The sequence below is a fragment of the Sycon ciliatum genome, chromosome 10 (genome assembly GCF_964019385.1).
Source record: "Sycon ciliatum chromosome 10, ocSycCili1.1, whole genome shotgun sequence".
NCBI classification, from domain to species: domain Eukaryota; kingdom Metazoa; phylum Porifera; class Calcarea; order Leucosolenida; family Sycettidae; genus Sycon; species Sycon ciliatum.
In genome coordinates, this window is record NC_088652.1 from 16,739,548 (window position 1) to 16,755,475 (window position 15,928).

The 15,928-nt window shown below is 48.2% G+C and overlaps 2 protein-coding genes across 2 annotated transcripts in view; both read right to left on the reverse strand.

The window, feature by feature from the left end:
- Positions 1-15,928, reverse strand: part of LOC135825833 (uncharacterized) — a 109,134-nt gene that overhangs the window by 65,566 nt on the left and 27,640 nt on the right. The window lies entirely within an intron of this gene.
- LOC135825974 (uncharacterized) overlaps positions 1-15,928 on the reverse strand; it is a 32,954-nt gene that overhangs the window by 10,410 nt on the left and 6,616 nt on the right. Inside the window, exons 3-5 of the mRNA XM_065338610.1 lie at positions 13,797-13,958; positions 3,249-3,319; positions 478-739 (exon numbers count right to left, since the gene is read on the reverse strand). Of these exons, the coding sequence (XP_065194682.1) occupies positions 478-739; positions 3,249-3,319; positions 13,797-13,958 (495 nt within the window). The remainder of the gene's footprint in view (positions 1-477; positions 740-3,248; positions 3,320-13,796; positions 13,959-15,928) is intronic.

Here is a 15,928-nt window from a genome sequence, read left to right on the forward strand (position 1 = left end):
CTCTAACTTAGATTTTCTATAATAGTTCAATTTTGTTTTCATTGTCCTTTTGTACAACGAAGATTCCTGACGAGTGTTGTACGAAAACTTGTTTGAATCCTCATTTTCTCTACACCATTTCTTCACATTTTCATCGTTTTATTGCACATTGTCTCCACTGTTTTACATTACATGAATAAAGTGTACACAAATGTCGATCCAGCTTGTACTACTGATTGCGGTGATCAAAAACAATAATAATAATAATAACATATTCACTGGTTTCAGGGAGAGACACAAACGGGAAAAGTCTGAAGAAAAATTGACTTTCACCCCCAGGACTCGAACCAAGGACCCTTGCCTGTAGCCAGCGATGCTCTAACCACTGAGCTATTGTGTGGTCGTCATCCCAGCAGAGACCGTTCAACACTTTCTTCAGACATATAATAACAACAATAAACAATACAGCGACACCTGCACAATGTGCCACACACATACCTGGGAGCGCTGTTAGCACTGTCTCTGGTGCACTGAGCGGACCTCTGCCCACGCCGTTGAACGTCTGCACGCGAACGACGTAGTCGACGTTGGCGTACAGTCCTTTCAGGACGTGCGAGCTCCTGGATGTGTTTGTGCGGATGATGTCTGCGCCGACAGCGAAGCAGGACTTGGCGGAGCAGGAGCAGCCCGTGCACTGGGTGGCGGCAAAGGTGATGCGATAGCCACGCAGCTGCCCGTTGATGGAGTGTGTTGGTATGTTCTGAGAAGCAGTAAAGAAATACAGGGAGATGAGCAACATGGGCTACAAGCAAACACCAGGTGTGGTGGGGGGTGGTGTGTGTGTGTGTGTGTGTGTGTGTGTGTGTGTGTGTGTGTGTGTGTGTGTGTGTGTGCGTGCGTGTGTGTGTGTGTGTGTGTGAGTCCATATCCAGCAGTCATCACCTTGTCTTGTCCAGGTTGACTGTCAAGCCGAAAGAAGACGCTACAACATGTATGAATAGGTCAAGGGCCCGCTGTGCACCATCATGAGTGGTAGCCAGCAGAGCAGAGTCATCTGCAAATTGACACTCGCGATGGACCTTGCTCTTGTCTGTTGACTTCCGACTGAATAGAAGACTGCCCCCAGGGTTTGTTGCCACAGGAATACCAACGCCAGGAATGTCGGCAACAGCACGATGCCACTGCTGGAAAACGGCCCACACGAACAGATTGAAGAGTACCGGTGCCATGCAGCAACCCTGCCGGAGGCGGTTCTGCACCTCAATTGGTGGCGCATCAACTCCCGGGATCTTCAACGTTGCTGTCATATTGGTGTGGAAAGAGCATATGATGTTGATGCAGACCGGCTGCCCCTGGATGTAGCGGGTGAGGTGGTCGAGTGCGTAGATAGTTTTCGGTATCTTGACTCTCTTTTTCACACGAATGGCCGATCCACCCTAGATATCAGCTCGCGCATTGCCGGTGCATCACGTGCATTTGGAGCCCTGCGCCAGCCCGTTTTCAATGACAGCAACCTCTCACTTGCTACGAAGCGGCTTGTGTACGGGGCATGCGTGCTGTCTCTGCTTCTGTACTGTGCCGAGTGCTGGGTGCCGTTGAAGCCCGACCTTGATGCACTGTGCTCTTTCCATCTGCGCTGCATCCGTTTCGTGATGGGTATCAACCAGCGGAATGTCTGGGACGAACGACTGACCAGGGTTGATGTTCTGGAGCGGTGGAATCCGCGTCAGCCCCGTGACATCCCCAGCCTGCTGACATCGTGCCGCATGGAGTGGCTTGGGTATGTTGTGCGAATGCATGAGGAGCGTGCCCCGCGTCAGCTACTGTTTTGCACCCTACATCCTGTCCGTCCAATGTGCGGCCCGAGGAAAAGGTGGCGCGCTGCTGCGCGGAAGGATCTGGCAGCGTTAGGCATCAATGAATGGTACGACTTGGCCAAGGATAGGCGGGAATGGCGGGCCGCTTACAATGGTCTGCCCCCGCCCGAACCCGTTTGTGAGCCCCTGCGGATACCTTGTGCCGAGTGTGGTCGTCTCTTCTCCAAGAGTGGTTTGCCTCCTCATAAATGCCTCGATGAGCGCCGCAAACCTGTATCGGAACAGAGAGGTAGCTGACAATGTTCTTCCTGCGAGCGCTGGTTCCGCAGTGCCGGAGGTTTGGCAGTCCACAAGTGCCCCAACTCCCGGACTCTCCCCGCGACATCGGGTCAGGCTCCGTGCCGGGCGGCGGTGTCTACCATTGCTGCTCAGGCGACTCCTCCGCCGCCGCGTGTGCGGCTCGCCCTCTCATGCTGCAAGGCTCACTGTGGGGCCTGTGGTCGGTGCTGCCGCTCTACTCGTGAATTCCAAATCCATAGCTGCCAAAGATGGCTCTCTCGTCGTGCCGATTGAACATGGTCCCTGATCTCTCGGCAGACTGCCGACTTTCTGCCGTCGCTCGTCGTTTCCAAGTTGTCGGCCCCGCAAGGGGACACCTGACCATAATGGCAGTGTTTACCAGGACCAGGTGTGTGTGTGTGTGTGTGAAATGAAGAAAAAAAATAGGGATTCACTGGCCAGAAAAAGCCACTTCATAGCTATGTGGTGTTGACCAGGTTGAATAGTGGCGGTCAATTCTTCAGCCTTGCAAGCTGTTGAATGGTGCAATCCCAGCACAAGCTGCTATGGCTTCTGCTGTAGCATCGCTATCATCGCCTCAGGTGATGGCGTCAAAAAGGTCCAAAAGGTGTGTGTGTGTGTGTGTGTGTGTGTGTGTGTGTGTGTGTGTGTGTGTGTGTGTGTGTGTGTGTGTGTGTGTGCATACGCGCGTGTGGGTGTGCGTGTGTGCGAGTGTGTGCTAGCTAGCTTGAAACAAGAAGTTTAGATCTTGATCAAACAGACTTTTAAAAGTCCTCTGACAGGGTTTCCGATAAATCAAGCGCATATTGTGACACATACATCCATAGATGTAACGCCAGGGGTGTCACACATGTTAAGATCTGTACAACTATGGTCAGGCTACTTTTCGTCCAGGGTGGTGCACCCAATTCATCCAAATAAGGAGAAGCAATACAAGAAAGCTAAAATGTGCCCTGTTGGCCGAAAAATCTGATTTTTCCCCGGGGTACAACTCCCCACTGCCCTACGACTCTTCTGTTCACAAGCAAAATGAGCATGCCCCCTTCCCCCCCTCTCATGCGGGTGGTATCACTCCCCACTGCCCTGTCACTTCCCTGCCTAGCACAATCAAGCTGGATATGGCGCGGCGGATATGATTGTGTCCTGGCTTACCTTCCACTGTACGTGGACGGAAGATGTCGAAGGTACGGTTAGGTTGGCAATCACAGGCGCTTGGCTAGGTACTGCAAGCAAAGAAAAGGAGAGTTTACCGAAAACAAAATGTGCTCCTGAACTGCCATGGCGACAGAGTGTAATACACAGAACAACAAGGGTAATCAAGGCTGGTTTGTAGCCACCCTGAGTTTCATGCTTACAGCACTGTCGGGCGACGAAGAACGGACCGCTGAAGAACGGCCAGGCTAGAATTTCACTAATTTTTAGGAACGGAGTAGGCTGAAATTTTTGCAGATAAGAATGGAAACCGTAATATACACTACAATGCACTGTAACTCAACAAGTTTTGGCCGGTGAGAAACTTTGGTCGATCTCTAAATGAAACTTTTAGCCTGTCGCAATATGTGCGAATGCCGGACTGTCAATATTTGAATACATGTTGCGAGTGCTATTTGAATTTACATTACATGTATTTACAATTAATTTTGTCTTTCGTCGCACTCTTACCTAAGGTATATCCCAGGAGCGATAGGGTCCAGGTCCGCTGCCCATAGCTAAGTTCTAGGTATAGTAAGTATTTGTAGTAAGGTAGCTTGACACATGACTAGCTTCGCTCTATAATCTTGTTCTGAAATGAATTGCATGTGTGGGATTATTTGATCTCTTCGATCGAACTGTCGATTTATTTGAACTGCATTTTTTCTGATTTATTTATTTTCCTTTTTTGCATGCACGCACTGGCAGCGCTCCAGTGCGTCGATACGCGCTCGCTACGCGTATACGATGCACTTCCCAAACTGGCTGGGTTTTGCACGCAGCAAAATCATGATAATCTATTTTTGGTTTCACATTTTTGCACACAGTACGCTGGCACGGCACGCGTACGCTGCCGTGCGAGCGAATCCTTTTTCGGAGCGCTCTGTTGTAGTGCTTCGTGTCCTTCTCTCGGTAGTTTTCTCTCTCCAACAGGCCCGGCGGAACCAGTACGGCTGGTCAGGCCATGGCCGGACCAACTCAATGGACACCCACGTGTGTTTACTGCTGGTTAGGTCACCCATATCATACACAAAGTATGGCAGGCTAGGGTTTGGCCGGACCAATCAAACACTCCTTCTGCCGGTCCTGTCCAAGCAGTGTTCTTTATGTGGTGAAAGAAGTGACAACAAACCAGGTCTCTCTCCCATCTTGAAGTTGTCGCGGCAGCTGCTGGCCAGCTGTCCGCGACAGTGTGTGCATGATTGTACAAGTATAAAGTGAAGTGTTTTACCACATAAAATTGGTACCGAAACCCGACCATAGAACCTGCAGCCTGTCATCATGACACCTGCTGTGGCATCGGTGAAGGCCCTCGGTAGGGCGCTTGCTGTGCACATCGGTGCGTTCGAAGACGAAACACGGCAGTGCGACGCTTGGCTGGCAAGTGCCCACGCTATCAATGACGACGGTAATGAAAGCGACAGTGAGTCGCACGCTAAAGCAGAGTCGACACCAACATACCGTAAGCTGCGAGTGTTCCTAACTGAATTTAAAGAATATGTGGACAAATTGAGTAGCCTTGTGGAACGGTATGGGATCGCGGTGTATGAATAGAATCCCGTCGACAAAGATGGCAAAAAAACAAAAAAATGGCCTTAGAAGAACACGAAAATTGGTTAAAGGGGAAGATAAGGCAAAATTAAAATTTCACCAGTTGTAGTCTTCGGGGTGCTGAGTCGAATGGTCGTGGTCCGAGGAAGCTGAGACGCTCCGTTCCTACTGGAATCCCAATCGAACTCGCGCACTTCCACCGAAACTGGGTGTCTGCGCCCTACTAGATGGGGATTTGCATGCAAAATGTCACTAAAAGCGTCATTTCGTTCTTATAAAAGCACGGATGACCGCGATTGGCCCATATGTTGTAGTCTTTTGGACGCTGAGTCGACTGGTTTTGGTCCGAAAAGGCTGCGATGCAGCGTTCCTCCTTTATTCCCAATCGAACATGGTTGAACAAGCGGTCACGTGCTCCTGCGTACGCCAGTCACCTGGTCACCGTGCCTGCAGGGTACAACTTACTAGCCTGTTTGACCTTTTTTGGGTGCAGTCCTGTCACTCGAGTTGAACCTTGGTGTGAAAGTTGTCGCCTGCTGGCGTTGTGACCAGGTGATTTGGGCACCCAGGAGCACGTGACCGCTTCTTCAACCATGTTCGATTGGGAATAAAGGAGGAACGCTGCATCGCAGCCTTTTCGGACCAAAACCAGTCGACTCAGCGTCCAAAAGAGTACAACATATGGGCCAATCGCGGTCATCCGTGCTTTTATAAGAACGAAATGGCGCTTTAGTGGCATTTTGCATACAAATCCCCATCTAGTAGGGCGCGGTCACCCAGTTTCGGTGGAAGTGCGCGAGTTCGATTGGGATTCAAGTAGGAACGGAGCGTCTCAGCTATCTCGGACCAAGGCCATTCGACTCAGCACCCCGAAGACTACAACCGGTGAAATTTTAATTTTTGCCTTAACTTCCCCTTTAATGGAAGAGTCAAGGTACTACAAACGTTTGGCACAAATGAAGTCCATGATGGTGGACATGAAAGAACAGCAAATGGTAGAGGCTGGTCGACTGGCAGCAATCAAGCAACAACCTGTGGAAGTGGCCCACAGTCTGCCGGTGGACACCCCAGCCATCGCTGAAATTACAAAATTGCTTGCCAGCCACACGGAAACGCAAAAATCAACGCAAGAATTGCTAAGCCTAAGTAAGTGTGTCAAGGGCGGTCAGTATGCCTCTGCCCTAAAAACCGTGGAGCTACCAAAATTACAACTGAAAAAATACGGGGTGATCCAGTAAATTTCATAGAATTCTGGGACACCTTCCGGTCCACCATTCATGAAAACAAGGTGTTGTCAAATGTTCAAAAGCTAACTTACCTGAAGGAAACGGTTAAAGACAAAGCCCTGAGTGCCATATCTGGGCTTGAGGTGAGCGATGCCAACTATGCAGTGGCACTTACAATATTGGATGACCGTTTTGGCAATAAGCAATCACAAGTTGACGCGCATTACGTGGCATTAACTGACTTACCCGGTGCAACCCATCAAACACAATCTTTGCGCAAGTTGTATGACGGCATCGAATCACACATGCGTAGCCTGACGGCAATTGCTCAGGACGTAAACCAAGACATACTTTTTTTTTGTGTCTCTAATCAAACGGAAACTGCCTGAGAGTACCATGCTGCAACTCGAACTCTCCAATACCAAAACGGGGGAATGGACAGTTGCAGAACTACGAGAGGCTCTAGGTCAATACATCCGGGCACGAGAAAGGGCGGAACCACAAACAATAAAACTCGATGCCAAATCAGAATCAGCAGAAAGTTTCAGACCGCCAGTCTCGCCATCCAGTGCGTTTCGGGCATCTGGAGAAACACTACTTGCCCACGCAAAAGGAATCCCAAAATGTTGGTACTGTAAGGGTCCCCATTTCTCGGATACTTGCAAAAAGTTTAATTGTCTTCACGAAAGAAGAACGGAAATCGGTAGCAGATGTTTTGTCTGCTTGCGGGATGGTCACATGGGCTTGCTTCCATTGCAAGAGAAAAACACACCATCGCAGCATTTGTCCCACACTGTTTCCAAACACGATGGACAACCCATCAAGACAATCAGACAGAGCAAAGAGCCCAGGGCAAAACACAACGGCAGCACTTGGTGTTAATGCAGAGGAATTTATTCCTGCCAGCAGTGCTATGCTCTCCGCAGGAGAAAATGTAATAATGCAGTGTGGTACGACAGTGATTGCGAATCGCCATGGCAACGAATCACAGAATGCAAGATTAATGTTCGACACAGGGTGCAGTCGTTCTTTCATTACCAAGAAAATGGCAAAAGAACTCAATCTGAAATCCACGGGTCGGGAAACGTTGTCCCTGGCGGGGTTTGGTGACAGTAAGCGCAAATCCCAACAGCTCAATGTGGTTGAAATTCAAGTACAGTTTTTGGATGGGTCCTCACAAACCCTCACGGTCAATGTTGTGCAAACCATTTCCTGTCCGGTTAGAAAATACCCGATCGACCCTGAGAAATACCCAATGCTAAATCGGGTACATTTGGCGGACTCGCTCAGTCAGCATGCAGAAGATGTAACCATTGATTTACTGGTCGGCGATGACTACTACTTTGACGTAATGGGCAATGAGCACATTCTCTTCGACGACGGCTTAATGCTCCTAGACTCTAAAATTGGTTTTATCCCCTCGGGGAGAATCCTGATGGAAAGCCAAGATCATGAAGCGCCCGAAATGTTGGTTTCGGGCATACGATTTACCCAAAACGAGAATGTCAGAATTTACCATCGAAAATTTCTGGAAAACCGAATCAATTGGCATTGAAGATCCCCTGGAGGATAAATCTCAAGATGAGAAAGCAATGGAGAATTTCGACAACAGCGTCGACTTCAAAAATGGGCGGTATGAGGTCAAGTGGCCACGGAAGCCAAACGCTACGGAACCACCACGCAATTTCGCTCTGGCTTTCGGTCGCCTGCAGTCTCTCACGAAACGAATGGCAGGCAAGCCACAGGTCAAACTCAAATACGATGAAACAATCAGAAATCAGGAAAAGATGGGCATAATCGAAAGGGTCCCCAATGCCGGTCCAGACGGGACTGCGCAACGGGCACATTACTTGCCACATCACTGTGTAATCAAACCGGGTAAAACCACAACGAAAGTCTGCATCATGTACGATGCCTCCGCCAAATCCAGCAAGGAGCAAAAAAGCCTCAATGAATGTCTGCTCAGAGGGCCGGTCCTTCTTCCAGACTTAGCTGGTCTGCGACTTCGATTCCGAATGCATGATATTGCTATTGTTAGCGATATCGAGAAAGCCTTTCTGCAAGTTGGCCTCGCAGAGGCAGACCGAGACACAACGCGGTTCCTGTGGTGGGATGACTTGAATGGGCCTTGCACCAAGGACAATCTTGTCACATATCGGTTTTGCAGGATACCGTTCGGGGTAATCTCCAGCCCATTCCTGCTGAGTGCCACTATCAACACGCACTTAAAACGAACAGACAACGAGATTGCGAAGATGATTCTCGGCAACACATATGTTGGTAATGTTATTGTTGGAGTCAATACAATAGATGAAGCCAAACGAATTTATGATCAAACAAAGCAAGTATTTACTCAGGCGTCCTTGAACCTCCGTGAATGGGCTTCGCACAATTCCGACTTCCTTTCTCACATTCCGGAAGTTGACAAAGTTTCTGAAACGGTCATGACAGTACTTGGTATGCAGTGGTGTACACCCACCGATCAGATTTCGTTGGTCGGTCATGACGTTGAGCACGTGATCGTTCGAACCAAACGCCAGATGTTGCAGATCGTCTCAAAGTTCTCTGACCCAATGGGCCTGCTATCTCCAATACTGTTGCAACCGAAAATCCTGATTCAAAACCTGTGGAAATTGAAATGCGACTGGGACGACATCCTACCAACAGAAATTCTAAATAAATGGAAAGAAGTCACAGGTGATCTAAAGCAGATCCACGAAATTCTAATCCCGAGACGGATGACAGTCGCACACACCGGAGCAGTCACATACGCACTTCACTGTTTTTGTGATGCCTCTCATACAGCATATGCAGCGTGTGTGTACCTTGCGGTTGTCGACGAGCAGTCAGGTTGTGACTCTTGTCATCTCGTGTTCAGTAAAACCCGCCTAGCCCCCATCAAGGAATTAACAATACCAAGACTAGAATTAATGGCGGCCTTGATTGGTATTCGGTCGTTACGATTTGTACTCTCACAATTGAATTTCTCGGAACAACCCAGACTGGTGCTGTGGTCTGATTCGCAATGTGTGTTACATTGGATCAAGAAACCTGAAAAACACGGTACATTCGTGGACCGGCGCTTGAATGAAATCCGGTCTCTGTCGTCGGTTGAGTACCGGTATGTAGACACAGCTGAAAACCCCGCAGACACTCCTTCTCGCGGGGCCACGGTGGACACGCTGAAAAATAACAAGAACTGGTGGCACGGGCCCCAGTGGATTAACAATGAGCAAGGTTGGCCATCAGTGTTGGTGATTCCTGCGAACACCGTGGAGTTCGAGAAGTCTGCCAACACCTTACTGGCGGCGGCGGAAGGTCCTACGGAGTACCCAATGATAATGAATTTAGAAAGGTATTCGTCTTGGGGAAAACTAATACGTGTCTCAGCATAATGTTTTGAGAGCCATCGAATGTATGCGTGGTAATAAATGTAATGGGTTTCTTACATCACAAGAGCTCAAGAATGCGACAATGGTTTGGCTACGACATTTGCAACGTACGGAATTTCCACACACGCTCAAGTTAATTCAGAAAGGAAAGCGAAATGATCTAGCCAACAAACTCGGCCTGTTTATGGATGAAAACGAAATAATGCGGTGCAAAGGACGGTTGGAAAATGCAAATATACCGCAACGGTCTAAATTCCCAGTCCTAATACGCAAACACGGAATAATCACAACTTTGCTACTCGAAGTAATTGAAGAATGTCACAAACGGCTAATGCATGGCGGTGCGAGTCATACACTGATGTTACTTCGTACTGAATATTGGGTACCGCAAGGCCGGGTGCAGCGTATCCTTAAACAATGCAATGTATGTCGCAAGGCAGAGGGTGGCCCATTCAAAATGCCACGGCTGGCACCCCTACCACGCGATCGGTTAACTACATCATGTGCCTTTTCGTATACCGGCTTGGACTACTTTGGGCCAATGTACGTGAAACAATCAGGAGTAACCACTAAGGTATGGGTTTGCTTATTCACTTGCCTAACTAATAGAGCAGTACATTTGGAATTAGTCGATGACATGACTGCTGCTGCATTTGTGCTTGCATTGAGAAGATTTGTTTCAAGACGAGGAACACCCAATACTAGTACGACGCGCGCTGTACACTGTACAGTGAACCTGCATTTCATAGTCGTGGGGTCCGTGTTGAGTCCATAGTGACTTTTTCAAACTATTGTAACTCACTCAATACTTGGTCAATTCTCACAATCGAAATATGTATCTGCAAGAGAAAACTCTCAGCTGGCGATAGAAACAATCGCCGAAGCGATGCGATTACCGGTTGTTGAGATATGCTACTCGACACGGCAAATTTCGACTCGATTTTTTGCGCAGTCGGCAGAACGCGTATTTTCCATCATGGATCATTTTTGCGCTACCTGCTGCCATGGAAATAAGATTCAAATGATGGCAGTGGATCCCGTGAGTCCTCACAAAAAAATTGAGCTCGATACGAGCAAGACCGAAATGGCAGCTGAATATTTGAGCTCGGTTGGTCTTGGCCGTGCTCAAGTCTGTCGAGCGCGTTGATGAAGTTTGCCAGACTGTAGCATGGGGTTTTGGTTTCGCTCCGAGCTGGGTTTGAAACCAGTTTGTCCCTCGTCTCAAAACCTTTCCAGGAAGCTCAAGATCGTGGAATTCGTCCAAGGGAAGGTAAAGTTATCGATCCTTGAGCAGCTAGTACTTTCATGGGAAAATGTGACTTTTATAGGTGTTGACGTGGGGCGTGCTCAGGTAGCGTCGTGCTAAAGAGGTTAAAGTGGCTAAGGAAGCAATAGAACTATTGTGGGATACAATTTCTCAAGATCCAGATGTACATTCGTACCTAAGTGCTACTGGATCTAGGTGGACATTTATTGTGGAGCTGTCCCCTTGGATGGGCGGCATCTACGGACGAATGGTGCAGGTCGTAAAGCGCGCCCTGCGTAAGTCATTTGGTCGAAAATGTTTGTCCACAACGGAATTAACCACGGTTCTTGCAGAAGCGTAAGCAATAGTCAATACGCAGCCACTATTGTATGTGGGAGACATGATGGATGGTGACGATATCCTCACCCCATCTCATTTTGTTACGATGAATCCCAGGCTAGGGATGCCTGCAATTAGTGTAATGGATGATACTGACTATAATGAACACAAAGCTCGGCGCAGACTTTGGTGGAAACGTATCGTGTTGGTGCCACTATCCTTTCCAGCTTTGGGAAAACTGTGGCAGACCGGCTATCTGAGTAGTTTGCGTGAACATGGAAGTTACCGGCCGCCCGAGAAGCGAGGTGCCGTAGAGCGTAAGCCAAGTACAGGGGATATCGTACTAGTGAAAGAGGAAAAGATGCCATGCGGCACTTGGAAAATTGGGAAAATTAACAAAATACACTGGAGCAACGACAATAATGTAAGGTCAGCAACAGTTGAATTGCCAAGCGCCAAGACGCTAAGGCGACCACTCAATTTGCTGTACCCGATGGAACTGAATATTAATAATAATGAAAAAACGATTCGGCAAACAACGCTTCGGCGGACGGCGGCTCGGTAACAAACGACAACGGCGCTGCAGATAATGATCAGCAGCCAATCCACAATGACGGCGGTACAGTGCACGGCGGCACAGAAGTCAAAGCAAGAGGCAAGCGGCCAAAAGGAGTATGGAACAGCTAAGACAATTGATTGTGTCGGATTCAGTTTAGTTTAATTATTTGAGCATGCATGTTTGTCCTAGACCTAGGCTTACTGTTCTCGGCGGGAGTGTCGCAATATGTGCGAATGCCGGACTGTCAATATTTGAATACATGTTGCGAGTGCCATTTGAATTTACCGTATTTACAATTTGTCTTTCGTCGCACTCTTACCTAAGGTATATCCCAGGAGCGATAGGGTCCAGGTCCGCTGCCCATAGCTAAGTTCTAGGTATAGTAAGTATTTGTAGTAAGGTAGCTTGACACATGACTAGCTTCGCTCTATAATCTTGTTCTGAAATGAATTGCATGTGTGGGATTATTTGATCTCTTCGATCGAACTGTCGATTTATTTGAACTGCATTTTTTCTGATTTATTTATTTTCCTTTTTTGCATGCACGCACTGGCAGCGCTCCAGTGCGTCGATACGCGATCGCTACGCGCGTATACGATGCACTTTCCAAACTGGCTGGGTTTTGCACGCAGCAAAATCATGATAATCTATTTTTGGTTTCACATTTTTGCACACAGTGCGCTGGCACGGCATGCGTACGCTGCCGTGCGAGCGAATCCTTTTTCGGAGCGCTCTGTTGTAGTGCTTCGTGTCCTTCTCTCGATAGTTTTCTCTCTCCAAGCAGTGTTCTTTATGTGGTGAAAGAAGTGACAACGAACCAGGTCTCTCTCCCATCTTGAAGTTGTCGCGGCAGCTGCTGGCCAGCTGTCCGCGACAGTGTGTGCATGATTGTACAAGTATAAAGTGAAGTGTTTTACCACATGGCCAGTCATTTTACTTTGGCCGATTTGCGTTTTCAAAAAAGAAATCGATTGGTATTTGACACTATTAATTTTGTTGCCCTCACATGCAGCCCTGGCTCAATAATGCATCATTTGCCTCTATGACAAATTTTGGCCTGCGATTTACTTTGGCCGGTTGGAACCCAGCGGCGAAATCAGCGAAATCAGCGAAATCAGCGAAATTAAATCGCCAGCGAAAATTAGTTGATTTACAGTACACTCAGATGTACACTCAGAGTACACTCAGATGTATAACTCTGCATAAATGTACATATAATACTGTACCATCAAAGAAGAAGGAAACTGCTGTGTTCTCTAAAAATAAGATCGGGCTAGGCTAGGACCCTGACCCCTCAGTTCTTCGGCGCCAACGCAATCATCATACTTCCCAATCCGTTGCTCCCAAAAATGGCAACTTTGTCCGGTATACCCTATCCTTGGTCATGTACATGTACATACAGTAATCCCTTCACTGTGCATAGTTCGAACCTCCTCCTCCTCCCCCCCCCCCCCCCCCCACACACACACACTGGTTGCCTCTTTGCTTTGTCGTATCACAACCATTCAACGCGGTGAACCCCTCAATAGGCGATTTGCCTTTGGGTCATCCTAATAAAGTTACTATTAATCAGGCAACATGGGGATGCTAATGGCCATGCCGGTACTTACGCCAGGAGAGATAATTATATTGGTGGATATTGCATTAGAAGCCAGGCTTCTATGCGCGACAGGGTTATATTATGCTTTTGACCCGTTGTCTCACCTGGCTTCTAATGCAAGCGCGGATCGCGGGGTAGGTCAAGAGTGCATGCGCTATGTACGGTGCATAGTAAAACTGCCGCCATACCGGTAGTCAGTGGCAGGGAGCCCTACACATACCATAGATATGTGTAGGGATCCCTGGTCAGTGGTAGATCTACGCGTGTCGCGCGTAGAAGATGTGCATACAAGCCTGGCAAAATATCAGTGGTGCATATAAGCATGGTTTCAACTTTGCATACAAGCCTGGTTTGCATTGAAGCCTGATGCAGAAAGCGGCTTATATGCTTATGTTATAAGCCCGGCTTTTCTCCGCAACTTTACGGTAAGCCCACTGCGCAAATGACGTAAGTTGTACTCGTACAGCCAACACCCCCACACAGCTACATGAGGAAATCTAGTCAAGTAGAGTGGCTGAAAGTCTTCAGCCGGCGCTCATCTTTTTGGAATTGACTGTAGCACGCAGTTGATGTTCTTGCCGCAATTGAGATCTTACCTTCTTCCACAGTGGTAGCGTAAACAGACGAGGTTAGAACTTTGGCAGAAGACCGTAGCCTGAACGAGCAGGAATAGTTCTGACCAGGCCGCAGACCGCCCACTGTCACGCTGCTCGGCACTCCTCCTGCCGAAATATCCGGAACTGGAATTTCCGAGAAAGCTGCAGGAAGATGGGAACACACAGCAGAGACTCGACAGCAGTTTGCGTGCGGTGTATTTTGGCGCATTCCCAGCGCACTATGCAGCTAAAAGCTTTGGGACCCATGGACCAGAGTACGGCTTTGTTCTCTGTACTGCTCCCAGCACGTGCTAATAATTATTAGTCCAAGACGACTTGATTACGAAACACACGCACTGACCAGCAGCCATGTTCTGGATACCGGCATGATCTCTGCCTTCATAATCCACACTGTCTGTGTCACCCGTAGTGTTCATAAAGGTGGCAGGTGCGAGAAATCAACATTTTTATGTAGCATGATTTTAAATTATCCCTATTCACTTCCCTTTCTTCGCATCCACCCATCCAGGAAACTCCCTTGATAAGTATCCATTTACTTTTGCAGAATCCTTCAAATAAGGACTACATGAAATGTTTTGTTTTTTCACGGCTGAGCGTAGCGAAAGAGTGCAAAAAACGTATTTTTCACTCACAAATATTTTCGTGCATTTGCTCTTGTTCTGCGCAACTCCGTTGAACCTGCCATCGTGGTCTTTGTTTTTCCTCGTGGTAGTTGAAGTTGCCCGCCCACCCACCCTGGTTTCATGGGAGTCGTCCGCTGTTCTTCTTGACAATCTATACCTATGTGTGTGGCTTATGATTATGACATACACCGGCGGTTATTACATACCATTTCTTGCTATATCTATTCTTGGGTCCGACTGGCAGCGGGGCAGGAATTAATGAAATAGAAAGGTTTTTTGGCCGAAAGGCGTGTTTTTCCTCTAGCCCGGTTGAGCGGTCGCGGCTAGGAATGTAGGGAGTCATTGTTTTTCAGGCGCTCCCCTGCTGTCCAGTCACCCATGTTCACCACTGGCCATGCTGTTCACTGGATTTCACGGCTTTTTCTCCCGCTTGCTGGCGGTTCTTTGATGGATTTAGATATTTTTCAGCTATTTATCTATTATGTAGCTGCGAGTGTGGTTTTTTGCTTCTTCTCATTTCTGGAAAACCACCACGGTGGTGAGTGTGATTGCTCTCGTAGACCACTACCCCATGTACTGAACAGTCGCTTTGTGAGTGAAAAGAAAATGAAATTAAGGTTGTGTGCACAAATTGTATAATTCACCTTATTATATTTATTTTTGCACGGAAATTGCCTTCTGGTCTGACACACACACACACACACACACACACACACACACACACACACACACACACACACACACACACACACACACACACACACACACACACACACACGCGCGCGCGCACACACACGCACACACACACACACACGTAACACTGGGCCTGGGGGGAGGGGGTTGACACCAGAATACAAAATCCATTCAGGGCCCTATCATTGCTCAAACAGTTAGTCCGATTTATAGGGGCCGGTCACACTGAGGGAAAATTTGAGAAAAAATCTGTGGTTTCCATGGATATCGGCCGCTGAGCGGCAATTCGAGATTAATAATCCACTCGCTTAACCCTTTGGTGCCTGACTGAATTTTAGATTTTTCGTAGTTTTGGCTCAATTTTTTGGAAAGCCTATATCTCTGCAACCGTTTAGATTATGTAGTGACAAAAGTATGTATTCTGAATGGCAAGACACAGCAAGATCCGATTTTTGAATTTTCAAGTCAGAAAAATCTACAATAGGGTCAGGGTACTGCGCTGGTCCAAGAACATCTTGGTCGCCAACCCAACTCAGCACGCCGAATCCACTACCTCGTCCACGGCCTCTGCCACACGCGCCACGCACGCCACAATCAGCTGTTCGATCAGCTGGCTGAGCTTGACCAGCGCCGCGAGCAATTCCTCTGCGCAGCGCGAGCGGAGCACGTCCACGAACTGGCTGCGCTTGCCCTCGCCCTACAGCTTCTTGAAGCTCATCGTCGGAAATTTTGTCCTCATCTGAAGAGCTGCCGTTCTCAAGAATGTCACCGAAAACCAAATCATCGTTGAGTCGG